Source organism: Aotus nancymaae, unplaced genomic scaffold, assembly GCF_030222135.1.
Source record: "Aotus nancymaae isolate 86718 unplaced genomic scaffold, 86718_ANA_hifiasm-v0.15.2.pri h1tg000011l, whole genome shotgun sequence".
Classification (NCBI taxonomy): Eukaryota; Metazoa; Chordata; class Mammalia; order Primates; family Aotidae; genus Aotus; species Aotus nancymaae.
The window spans coordinates 41862779-41875847 of NW_026988422.1; the positions used below are offsets into that span (position 1 = coordinate 41862779).

The 13069-nt window shown below is 54.0% G+C and overlaps 1 protein-coding gene and 1 long non-coding RNA gene across 2 annotated transcripts in view; one reads left to right on the forward strand and one right to left on the reverse strand.

Annotated features, from left to right (window-relative positions):
- LOC135274173 (uncharacterized) overlaps positions 1-1645 on the reverse strand; it is a 47191-nt gene extending 45546 nt beyond the window's left edge. The window contains exon 1 of the long non-coding RNA XR_010341958.1: positions 1565-1645. This is a non-coding gene — a long non-coding RNA (uncharacterized LOC135274173). The remainder of the gene's footprint in view (positions 1-1564) is intronic.
- Positions 1646-1910: 265 nt separating this feature from the next.
- On the forward strand, positions 1911-5706 carry CHAC1 (ChaC glutathione specific gamma-glutamylcyclotransferase 1). Its single transcript, XM_012462467.3, has 3 exons — positions 1911-2260; positions 2663-2698; positions 4574-5706. The coding sequence occupies exons 1-3, from the start codon at positions 2030-2032 to the stop codon at positions 4973-4975; spliced, it is 669 nt and encodes a 222-aa protein (XP_012317890.2). The 5' UTR covers positions 1911-2029; the 3' UTR covers positions 4976-5706.
- Positions 5707-13069: the final 7363 nt, after the last annotated feature.

The window sequence follows — 13069 nt, forward strand, 5'->3', positions numbered from 1 at the left end:
CAAGAAAGTGCTCATATAGAACTAAAGGGGACAGGATAGAAGAGAAGAAGGGAGAGTGAATGTGGGGAATGGAGAGAAAGCGAAAAAGAAAGGAACAACCAGAAAGGACCATTTTGCCAGTATTTTTTTTTTTTTTTCTGATTGGAAAAGTAATTCATGCTCCTTGTAAAAATCTAGACTTCTTTATTAATGCCGGAGTTTGATACTGAAAGTCCTCCTCTGGCGCCAGCCTCTGCTAACAGTTTAGGTATATTCTTCCAGATTATTTCTTACATGGATACCAATGTGTGGCTATTATTGATTGATTGATTGATTGAGACGGAGTTTCTCTCTTGTTACCCAGGCTGGAGTGCAATGGCGCAATCTCGGCTCACCGCAACCTCCGCCTCCTGGGTTCAAGCAATTCTCCTGCCTCAGCCTCCTGAGTAGCTGGGATTACAGGCACGCGCCACCATGCCCAGCTAATTTTTTGTATTTTTAGTAGAGATGGGGTTTCACCATGTTAACCAGGATGGCCTCGATCTCTTGACCTCGTGATCCACCTGCCTCGGCCTCCCAAAGTGCTGGGATTACAGGCGTGAGCCACCGCGCCCGGCCGTGGTTTTTTTATTTTTAAAGAAATAGCTTCATACTATACACAGTGTTGTGCAACTTTCCTACTTATATCTGAGACACTTTTGGAATGAATATGTGAAGTGTGCAGATAATGTTTAGTTTAAATATTGAATTAGAATCGAATGAGACGCCATATTACACATTTCCCCTGCCAGCTATCTCCGAGTGGCCAGTTTGGGGAGAAGCCCTTCAGGTGCCTCTGTTTCCTTTTTACATTTAGCGACATCCCCAGAGGGCAGTCCCTTGCTGCTGCTTAGGGCGTCAACCCCAGGCGGCCTGTGGACTCTCGGCTGGGAGGCCAGAAGCCGATGAAGACCAGTAGCTGCTCATAGCCCTGTGGAGGCCTCACTGGACCTTCCTTGCCCGCAGGTCCTGGAACCTCAATGCCTAAGGATTAATCACTGCTGCAAAATCTCACGCCCAGGAAGAACTAAACCTATCGCCTTGGGGGAAAGACTGGTTTGGCTTTCGCATCTTTACAGCCTCTCTCCACAGGTGCAGACACCACAGCCAAAGTGACTGCCAGCCGTTCCAAGTGCTCTATCAGGCTCTTCCCCGAGCCTACCTGGGCTCAAGGGGTCCCACACCTAGTCCCGGGCGTAGCCCTCACGTGAGGCCTGCAAGCTCCGGGCGCCTGGCCTGACTCAGCCCCGCAGCCTCTTCAGAACCCTCTGCAGCCCCCATGACCCGGTTTCTCCATTCGCTCACACTAGCCAACGGCGTGAGGCACCTGACTGGAATGCGGAGGGTGCCTCAGACAGCTTTCCCGCAGTGCATGCTCTCAGGAGGGGCCCCAGAGACGGAAGTTTACGCCGCCCAGAGCGCTCCTTCTAGACGTGCCCCGGACTCGACCTGGGACTGAGTCCGAGCCGCCTGGGCTGGCAGAGACTCGGCCAGGTGCACGAGCGGCACGGCTAGACAGACACCGCCTGGGACTTGCTCGCCGTACCTCCAAGGGGCCTAGGCCATGAAGGGGCGGCTGGGGAGACGTCCGGTGCCCGCCCTGTGCCCGGCGTGTGCCCCCTTCTCGCTGCCTGACGCAATCCGAGGCGCCCTTGCTGCATGCCGACGCTGGAGAAACCTCCCCTGCGGTTGCATCACTCATGCCAGGTTTGCTACAGAGGTGGAGCAGAACCAATCAGCGAGCGCGCTGGGTCCGGAGCGCGGTTAAGTGGGAAGCAGAATCCGAAGGTGATTGGCCAAAAGGAGATTTGCCCCGCCCCAATCACCGCGGCAGCTGGCCGCGGTGGGCGTGGTCTCCCGGCAAGAGGGTTTAAAGGGCGCCTCCATGGGGGGCGCTCAGCTGGAGCGACCAAGAGGTGCCAGGCCAGGTGTGAGCGTCCGTCGGTCTTTCCGTGCCCACGCCGGAGACCAGCCCCGGAGGCCGCCTGGGCCTATCCCTGCGCCCGGCACCATGAAGCAGGAGTCTGCAGCCCCGAATACCCAGCCCGCCTCGCAATCCCCTACGCCGTCCGCTCAGTTCCCCCGAAACGACGGCGACCCCCAAGCTCTGTGGATTTTTGGGTACGGCTCTCTGGTGTGGAGGCCCGACTTCGCCTACAGCGACAGCCGTGTGGGCTTCGTGCGCGGCTACAGCCGCCGTTTCTGGCAGGGAGACACCTTCCATCGGGGCAGCGACAAGATGGTGAGCATCCCACCGTGCCCAGGGGAGTGAGGGGGTTGGGGGCGAGATACTGGGTGCCAGTGCCCTGGAATATCCTGGGCTTTCTGGGCCAGTGGAAGGAAATGTGTGACCCTGTGTCTGGGGTTTGTGGCTTAAATGTATTTGCCCAGTGCATCACTGTGATGGCTGGAGTCTGTGAACCTGTGGATTCCTGTGTTGCTCACCAATTGGGACCACTGCCATCTATCTTACTATTTCTCTTACATCTGTGCATCAGTCCCCCACCTTCCCCTGCATGAGTGGGACTCAGCGTGCAGAGCGGGGTTCTCTGAGGCCCAGCCAGCGGGATTGATAAAGGTTTCCTTGCTGATGGCAGAGCTGATTTCTAACTTGTCTGTTTCAAAATCTTTCTTCCCTCCCTAGCCTGGCCGTGTGGTGACGCTCCTTGAAGATCATGAGGTAAGTGCCTGAACCATGAAGGGGACCTTGGCCCAGTGTGAAGGGGGACGGGCAGATAAAGCTCATAGGCTCTTGGCTGCAGGGTAGCTCTGTTGGATGCTTCTCTGGCAGAGTAGAAACATGGTCTAGTTCAGTGCTTCTCACCAAATCACACGAGGATCTTGTTAGAATGCAGAACTTAGTTCAGTAGCATGAGAGTGGGTCCTAAGACGCAGCATTCTAACAAGCTTACAAGCAATGCCACCGCATCCTGGACCACACTTTGAGGAGGAATCCTGTCCTCCCTGGTAGTAGACCACTTTGTCAACTTTTCTTTCTTTTTTTTTTTTTTTTTGAGACAGAGTCTCACTCTGTTGCCCAGGCTGGAGTGCATTGGTGCGATCTTGGCTCACTGGAACCTCAGCCTTCCAGGTTCAAGCGATTCTCCCACCTCAGTGTCCCAAGTAGCTGGGATTATAGGCATGCACCACCACACTTAGCTAATTTTTGTATTTTTAGTAGAGATGGGGTTTCACCATATTGGCCAGGCTGGTCTTAAACTCCTCACCTCAAGTGATCTGCCTGCCTCAGCCTCCCGAAGTGCTGGGATTACAGGCGTGAGCCACCGTGCCCAGCCTCAACAATTCTTTTTTTTTTTTTTTGAGAAGGAGTCTTGCTCTTGTTACCCAGGCTGGAGTGCAATGGCGCGATCTCGGCTCACCGCAACCTCCGCCTCCCGAGTTCAGGCAATTCTCCTGCCTCAGCCTCCCGAGTAGCTGGGACTACAGGCACGCGCCACCATGCCCAGCCAATTTTTGTATTTTTAGTAGAGACAGGGTTTCACTTTGTTGACCAGGATGGTCTCGATCTCTTGATCTCGTGATCCACCCGCCTCGGCCTCCCAAAGTGCTGGGATTATAGGCGTGAGCCACCACGCCCGGCCTAACTATTCCTTTTTAATTTTTTTTATTCCTTTTTTTTTTTTTTTTATAAAGACGGGATTTCGCCATGTTGGTCAGGCTGGTCTTGAACTCCCGACCTCAGGTGATCCGCCCGCCTTGGCTTCCAAAGTGCTTGGATTACAGGTGTGAGCCACTGCGCCCAGCCCCTTTTTTATTTATTATTATTATTTTTTGAGACGGAGTTTCGCTCTTGTTACCCAGGCTGGAGTGCAATGGCGCAATCTCGGCTCACCGCAACCTCCGCCTCCTGGGTTCAGGCAATTCTCCTGCCTCAGCCTCCTGAGTAGCTGGGATTACAGGCACGCACCACCATGCCCAGCTAATTTTTTGTATTTTTAGTAGAGATGGGGTTTCACCATGTTGACCAGGATGGTCTCGACCTCTTGACCTTGTGATCCACCTGCCTCAGCCTCCCAAAGTGCTGGGATTACAGGCGTGAGCCACCACGCCCGGCTCCTTTTTTTTTTTTTTTTTTTAAAGATGGAGTCTTGCCCTTATCACCCAGGCTGAAGTGCAGTTTTGTGATCTCAGCTCACTGCAACCTCTGCCTCCTGAGTTCAAACGATTCTCCTGCCTCACCCTCCCAAGTAGCTAGGATTACAGGCATGCACCACCATGCCTGGATAGTTTTTGTATTTTTAATAGAGACAGGGTTTCACCATGTTGGCCAGGCTGGTCTCGAACACCTGACCTGAAGTGATCCACCTGCCTCGGCCTCCCAAAGTGTTGGGATTACAAGTGTGAGCCACTGCACCCAGCCTTTCAACTTTTCTTAAGAAAAGGGGAACAAGGACTTGAGGTACTGACACCAGATGGCTCATAGCCAGCCACAGCCTCCCTTATAGAGCATATCCTGGGATGGGAGTAACATGCTAGAAGAGGGAGGAACAAGGAGCTGTGACAACTGACCATGGGTGTCCTTGTTTTTTCCCAGGGCTGTACTTGGGGCGTGGCATACCAGGTGCAAGGGGAGCAGGTAAGCAAGGCCCTGAAGTACCTGAATGTGCGAGAGGCAGTGCTTGGTGGCTATGATACCAAGGAGGTCACCTTCTATCCCCAAGATGCTCCTGACCAACCACTGAAGGCACTGGCCTATGTGGCCACCCCACAGAACCCTGGCTACCTGGGCCCTGCACCTGAAGAGGCCATCGCCACACAGATCCTGGCCTGCCGGGGCTTCTCTGGCCACAACCTTGAGTACTTGCTGCGTCTGGCAGACTTCATGCAGCTCTGTGGGCCTCAAGCACAGGACGAGCACCTGGCAGCCATCGTGGATGCTGTGGGCACCATGTTGCCCTGCTTCTGCCCCACTGAGCAGGCTCTGGCACTGGTGTGAGGGGCTGAGCCCCTGTGGGGAGTACCCATGTGGACATCAGGGCCCGACACCCACTCCAGTGCACAAGACAGACTTGCGACCACTAAAACCCACTGCGTGGACATGGTGGGTGGCTGGAGGTTTCTCTTTCTCAGCTCCTGCCTGTCTGCTAGCCTCCAGCTCTCCTGCTTGACACTGACTTACTACTTGAAACTTTATTTATTGCACCATGTTGGTGTGGGCAGGCGGGGGGCCTGCCCTGAACACAGGGGTCCTGCTGAGCAGTGGCCCCACCCTGGAACTTGACCAGATTCCCCCCAGTGCTGCTGCTAACCCCACACCACCCAGTCCTCCACCTCCCCAGGGAGTCTCCAAGAGCCTAGATCCTCTGCCCAGTCAGCCCAGCCATCCATAGCCCTGGGAATTCCTCCTGCCAAGGATCCCAGCATGCTGGATGAGGGACAGTAGGGAGTGAGGAAAAGGGGACCTGCAAGGACTGAGGCCCCAGCCAGCCCTGCTTCTCCACCGGTTCCCCAGGGCAGAGCTGGGGCTGACGACTAGACACAGCTGCTGAGCCTGGCCTGGGCCTCTTACCCATTTGGTTGTTTTCTTGTCTCTGTCTGTCTATCTGATTGTCTGTCTGGGCCACTCCTGCCTGTGTGTTGGTCTATTCCTGGAAGCTCATCACTACAGGCTCTGGCACCTTCCCAGTCTGTCCCATACTGTTATCCATAAAACTGTCTCTTCATCTATGCTGTGCTGGAATGTGGTTCTTTCTCACATGGGAGTTTGGGGCAAGTGAGGTGGTGATGCCCTGGAAGGTTCCTAAGAGGGGAAAGAGCTCCCTCTTCCTCTCCTTCCCTCTCTCCCAGGGAGGGGCAGCTGGGCAGTCAGAATTACCAGGTTATATCACTCTCATGGGTACAGTTCATACCTTACGCATGCAAATAATGCCCCCTGAGCTGTGCAGGATTCAGCTCATGCTCTACTTGGCAGCCCTATGGGCAGTGTCCTTGCCACCAACCCAGACTCTGTTTCATCCTGCTCAGCTGCCCCAGGAAGGCTGGCAGGCTTGCAGCTCAGACCAGCTCTTCCTCCAGCTGCAGGGCCAGCTGCTGCCTCTTCCTAACAGCTAGGCTAGACCCCTAGTGTCCTGCTAAAGGAGCATGTAGGTTAGGGTAGGATAATGACAACTTCAAAGGCAAGGCTGACAGCAGGGACCTGAGGCCTGGAAGACCTGGTGTCCCTTTTACTTTCAGAGTCCAGGTGCACTGGGGCTGTGGTGTGGCCTGAGCCTTCCCCATAACCGTCACCTGCCCTGGCTCACCCACACTGGAGTGCAGGCCCCAGGCTCCTGCCTGTTTACCCTCTGCCTGTCCCCAGATGCTCTTCTTGTCCTAGCCCTTGGGGACAGATCACAACTCCAGGATCTCAGCCTGGCCCTGAGCTCCTCATGAGGAGTGGCCTCTTAGTGCTACTCAACCCCTGGACTTGCAGAATGGGGAAGAGCCAAAATGACAGGCTTTAGCAGCAGAAGAGCTTGAGGCCAAGGGCTGGGCATGGTGGCTCATGCCTTATAATCCCAGCACTTTGGGAGGCCAAGGTGGGAGAATTGCTTGAGCCCAGGAATTCAAGACCAGCCTGGACAACATAGTGAGACCCTATCTCTATAAAAATACAAAGGAAATTAAAAAATAAATAAATAAATAAGGCAGGCCGGGCATGGTGGCTCATGCCTGTAATCCCAGCACTTTGGGAGGCCAAGGCAGGTGAATCACGAGGTCAAGAGATCGAGACCATCCTGGTCAACATGGTGAAACCCCGTCTCTACTGAAAATACAAAAAATTAGCTGGGCATGGTGGCACGTGCCTGTAATCCCAGCTACTCAGGAGGCTGAGGCAGGAGAATTGCCTGAACCCAGGAGGCAGAGGTTGCGGTGAGCCGAGATCGTGCCATTGCACTCCAGTCTGGGTAACAAGAGCAAAACTCCATCTCAAAAAAAAAAAAGAAATTAAAAAAAAAAAAGGCGTCAGAGTCCAACCCAGCCTCCTCTTCATTGTCCAGTCATCTTAGGACAAGCCTTCAGCCCTCTGGGCACGAGTTCACTCTCTATTGAGGGGACAATGCTGTGGAATGATGTATGGGGCGGGATGGGTCGGATGTGTTGCTGCTCTTCTTGTGGCTGATGTCCTGGATTGGTCTGGGTGTCCCTGGCGGGGTCAACTCTGATCAAGTTGGACAGCTATTATGCCTGGGGAGGGTGCCATGGCTGGGCTGTGTGCTCATGTCTCGGCGGCCTCGTGTCTTGGCCATTGATGGGAAGAGTGTGGAGCCCAGCCAGGTTCTTCTGGGAGCCTGGTGAGGGCAACACAACAGCAGGAGGCAGCAGGTGGCAGGGAGCCCTGGGCAGCTGCCTCCTGTGCTTCCTGGGCCTCTTGCCAGACAGCCAGAGCAGAGCCCTGCTCCATCCTGGGAGCTGCTGATGGGGAGGGCTACTTGTCAGCTGCACAGTGAGGGGCTCACATCCTTCAAGTCATTCAATCAGCAAGTATTTCCTAAAGCTCCCACTGTGTGCCACACACCATTCCAGGCACTGGGGATACAGTGGTAAAGAACTCCTCCTCCTCAGCTGGGCACAGTGGCTCATGCCTGTAATCCCAGCACTTTGGGAGCCTGAGGCAGGCAAATCACGAGGTCAGGAGTTCGAGATCAGTCTGGCCAACATGGTGAAATCCCATCTCTACTAAAAACACAAAAATTAGCCAAGGATGGTGGTGCGTGTCTGAAATTGCAGCTACTCAGGAGGGTGAGGCAGAAGAATCACTTGAACCCAGGAGGCAGAGGTTGCAGTGTGCCGAGATTGTGCCACGGCACTCCAGCCTGGGTGACAGAACAAGACTCTGTCTCAAAAAAAAAAAAAAAAAAAAAAGAACTCCTCCTCCTCGAAGAACTTGAGTCTAGAAACAGCGTGACAATTCAGCATGGAATGGGAGGAGAAGAGGGCTTTGAGCACCCAGAAAGGGCTCCTGACTTGAGCAGGGCAGTCAGGGAAGGCCTTCCGGGCTTTTTGGGAGAGGGAACCTGAGAAGGGGCCTCTGAGAAACAGAGAGTAAGGGAACAGCATGTGCCTGAGGGGAGGCAAGTTCAGACCAGCTGGAACAGAGCGGCCCCGGGTAGGGGACATGAGCCAGACAGGTGGCAGGACTGCCGGCCCGGGGAACTGCGCTGTGCCATGCTGTGGGTGGCATTCCTCCTGGGTCAATGGAGGCCTCTGGTAGATGCTGAGCAGGGCAGAGATGTGCTTAAGAGGGAACACCAGCCAAAGTCAGGTTGGAGGAGAGAGGCCAGAGGAAGGTGAAGGGGGCCCAAGCCGAGGTGTGCCAGCAGGAATGGACGGGGGGGGGATTGCAGAATGGTTTAGGGGTAAGGTTGACAGCATTTGGTGGCTGGTTGGATAAAAAGAGTGAAGGGAGGGTAGAGACAGTAGGGCCAAGGCTCCTGGGGCAGTGGCAGATCTGGAAGGGGTGGGAGGAGATAGCCTTGTGTTTCAGTTAGTGGTGCCTATGTGGGGAGGGGCGACTTCCACAGGGATGTTCAGGGCCACTGGATATGTTGGTGTGGGAGTCAGGAGAGAAATTTGGGCTGGAGTTAGAGCCTTGGGAACCATAGATGTAGAGACAGGGCTTAAAGCCCTGGGAGGGGAGAGAGATGAGAACATGGCAAAGTTAGGCCCTGAGGATTCCAGCCCCGGTGGTCTGAGCAAAGCAAGAAAAGGCATCAGGAACAAGCGCTGGAGAGGTAGGCAGAGAACCAGGAGAGGGCAGTGTGCGGAGCGCCAGGGTGGAAGGTGTTTCCGGGAGGCGCACAACGTGGTCACACTGAGATGTCAAGGGAAAAGAGCTTGGAAGAGCGTCCACTGGATGAAATGCTGGGGGTCCCTGAGGCCTCAGTGAGAGCAATTTCAGGAACAGTATGGAAGCCACAGGGCAGGGCTGAGGAGCCAGTGGCGGGGGGGGAAGCAGCTTTCAGGAAACGTGGTTGCTAAGAAGAGAGAGAAACAGAGGGATAACTGAGGGCATGGGCGCAGGGGTCTCAGGACTCCTTCACAAATGAAAAATTGTGGAGGACTCCAAGAGCTTTTGTTTATCTGGGATATAGTTATTAACATTTACTATAGTAGAGGCCAGGTGCGGTGGCTCACACCTGTAATCCCAGCACTTTGGGAGGCTGAGGCAGGAGAATCACTTGAGGCCAGGCATTAGAGACCAGCCTGGCCAACATGGTTAATCCCCATCTCTACTAAAAAGACAAAAAATTAGCCAGACGTAGTGGTACATGCCTGTAATCCCAGCACTTTGGGAGGCTGAGGTGGGAGGACTGCTTGAGCCCAGGAGTTCCAGACCAGCCTGGGCAACATAGTGAGAACCCGCCTCTAAAAGAAAAAAGAAAAGAAAATGAAATTGAGAAGTTTAAAACATTCATTAGCCAAATTAAAAATAAAAATAAAAAAATAAAAAGCTGGTACAGTGGTGTGCACCAACAGTCCCAGCTACTTGGGAGATTAAGGGAGGATCACCTGAGCCTAGGAGTTCAAATCTAGCCTGGGTAACATAGGAAGAACACATCTCTAATAATAATAATAAACATAAACCTGTTACATGCTGACATATTTTTTAAAGAAAAATAATTTTATTTTGCCAAACAAGCTTAGTGAAAAGAATGGCATTGTTTGATATTTTTAATGTCTGACTTAATAGAAGCCAGATTCTTACCCACTCCTGCATTTAATCTGTTACAAGTTCACATATCATTTAGGCTCTGAAAAATTCTACTGAACACTCATGAGGAAATGAGAGTAAAAAAGACAAACACAGACCCTTGAGAAACTTTTGGGGACCTCCAGAGATCCTTGGGCCATACTTTGAAAACTTCTGGTGTAGAAACATTAAAAAAAATGTTTTCTGGCCAGGCACGGTGGCTCATGCCTATAATCCCAGCACTTTGGGAGGCCAAGGTGGGTGGATCACTTGAGGTCAGGAGTTCAAGATCAGCCTGGATAACATGGTGAAACCCCATCTCTACTGAAAAATACAAAAATTAGCCAGGTGTCGTGGTGCGCATCTGTAGTACCAGCTACTTGGGAGGCTGAGGCAGGAGAATCACTTGAACCCAGGAGGCAGAGGGTGCAGTGAGCCGAGATTGTGCCATTGGACTCTGGAAGACAGAGCAAGACCCCATCTTAAAAAAAAAAACTTTTCTGTTTGTTTCTTTTCCTCTTTAGTTGGGAAAGACTTGAAAGCAGGGAGATGTGTAGGTGCCCAACCTTAAGCTGCAGCATTAGGGAATTTCAGAGTTAGCAGGGACTACAGAATCATCCCATTCGTGCCTCTAGGGTGTCCTCCTGGAGAGCCAGGAGTTAGTGGGAAGGACCAGTTGATTCATTGCTTTCTATTGAATCTACAACAGCCCAGGGCCCTTGGCCTCCAACTGCCATGGGCAGCAGAAAAACACAACCACCCTTGTACCTGGACTGCAAAGCGTAACGGGAGCTCAGGTGTGGGCAAGGCTGGCTGGCTCTTGGGCCTTAGAGAAGCAGTAGAAATACACAGATAGGAGGGGCATTCTGGCAAAGGAGAAGGGGCCACGCTGAGTGGCTGACACGCTGGGGAGGAGGCAGGAAGCTGCTCTGGGGTCAGATGGTGGAGGAAGTGTTCAACATTCTCTTGTAGAGAAGTTGACTTCTGTAGTGATGTTTGTGTTTTTTCATGTTTTCCTTCCCACTGAAGGGTCTCTTGTTTGTTTTGTTCTTTTGTTTGTTTTGTCTGCTTTAAGGTAGACTAGCATCTTGTTCAGGCCCAGAGGCTTGTGCTTGTAGCCAGAGAAAGATGGTTTGCCACCACAAGACATGGTGGGAGTCTGTCAAGATGTTCCAGGCAGGTGTTGGCGAGGCCTGGAGGAAAGGCAGGAGCTGGAAAGGTGGTGGAATGGCCTCCAGGAAGCCTGCTGGAATTCGAGGCAAGCAGGAGGGAGGAGACTGGGGATCCCAGGATTTTGCCAAGAGGGTGCGGTCTCTAATCAGCAGGGGACAGGGACTGTGCAGGAGCATGTGGCAAACACCAGTCTGGCCTTTGTGTTCCTTTCTAGGGCTGGCAGGAGTATCTCCAGGTTGTCCCTCACTGGGCTACAGGAAGGACAGGATTCCTCTGGGGGCTGTCGTGCCCTTGCAGAGGGAAACAGTTGGAGAAGCAGAAGGTGTGGGAAGAAGGACCACAAATCGGGGAGACCCCCATTCCCCAGGCCTGGATCTGAAGAGGGATCGGATGCTCCAGGGCATTGGTCCAACTCCAGTGGCCAGGAGAGGGGAGGCAGTGGTCACAGGGTGTGTCCCAAATGGCCGGAGAGAGTGTGAGCAGAGGGCCCTGCCACACCCCTGAGGGTAGGGCAACCGTGGACCCCAGCATGCCCAGGTCAGCCCTAGTTTACTGTGTTGCTGTAGAGTAATTATGACTTTGACTCTCAAAAGTGTCCCAGTTTGGACACTAAATTACACGGTGGCTGTGGAGATCTAGAACACAGCAGGGTCGCTTTATTAGTGGAGCTGGTGACTGTCAGACGGGCTTGGCCAAAGCCTGCAGAAGCCTGTCCTCTACCCTTCACCGCCAGCCCAGAGGCAGGGGCTCCACTCAGGGCACAAAGCCCGAGGCGGCAGCCAGGGCGGGCCACTGTCCTCTGTCCTTCCTCTTGCTGCCTGTGGAGTATCCCCAGCAGGCCTGTCATTCGTCCTCAGCCCGCCCCGGCCTCATCCTTGCCCCAGGCATTTCCTTGGGCACGAGGAGAAGTTGACACACCCTGATGGCTCAGCCAGGTCCCCAGCCCTTCCTGGTGGCACCATCTTTACCCCAGGGAACTCAATCTTCCGCCCCACCCCACCCTCACCCCCAACCCCGGCTGATCCTGCCACTTCTCCTTCGCCTGGGACTCTGTGCTGTGCACTCCTGGCTCTCATCCCCTGTGCCTCTGTTCCTCCACCTGGCACTGCTGTCCCTATTTTGGCTCCATCCTGGGTCCTGCCCCTCGCCAGGCCTCTGCCTAGACCATCCGCTCCACAGGAAGCTTCAGCCCTGGGGTGCCCACGCCCACAAGCTCACCCCAGCCCTGACACTCACCTCCCAGCCAAGCCAGGAACCTGGGGCTGGCCTCCCTCAATCCTCATAACCCTGCCAATCTCACCTGCCCCAAGGATTTGTGGTGCCTGCTCTACTTCCACCTCCTCTGCCGCCACTCTTTCCCTGGGCTAATGTCATGACCTCCAAATGCATCTACCGTCCCATTCTGTGCCCTGAATATTCATTTTCCACATAATTTAAAATGCAGGTCTGGCCAGTCCCCTCCACACAGACAACCTGAGCCCTGCTCTCCCCTGACCCCAGCCGCCTGCGACCCCTCCTGCCTCAGGCTACCTGTGGCCACTCAGCCATTGCTCCTGCTGCTGTGCCAACTGAGATGCCCCTCCAACCACACCTTGCCCATCCTCACGCTCCTCAAGACCCACCCCGGCTTCACCGTGCCGCTGCCCTGCCACCTGGTGCCCTCCGCAGTGCCACCTCTGCCACCTCTGCCCAGATCTGTTCAGTGCCCAGCACGTGTTATTGGCTTGATCTACTTGCAGGTCTGTCCCCACTAACTCAAACACCCCCAAGGGCAGGAACAGTTTACCCCAGCATGGAGCACAGTTCTGGGGCCCCAGGAGCAGCTCAGAGGACCTATGGGAAATATGGTTCCTATGGGCAATGACCCTCCTGAATGTGACATCACATGTCAACTTGGAGGGAAAGACCGCATAAAAACCTCAATCATATTCAAGGGTAAGCACCAGCTTGCCTCCCCAGGCTATTATTCAATCTGAAGGTTTCCATGCAAAGCTCAAGAATGTGGGGCTGGAAGCCACATGGGCAAGGGCAGACCAGTCAGGCATGGCGGTCCCAGCAGGTGCCTGACTGTAGCAGCGCAGACCACACTGCTGGCTCCCACCTCTGCTTTGGATGGGTCCATTTCTATCTCCCTTAATCTGTCTGTGAGAGGCCAGGGCCCCGAATGCCTACCAGGGGAAGGGG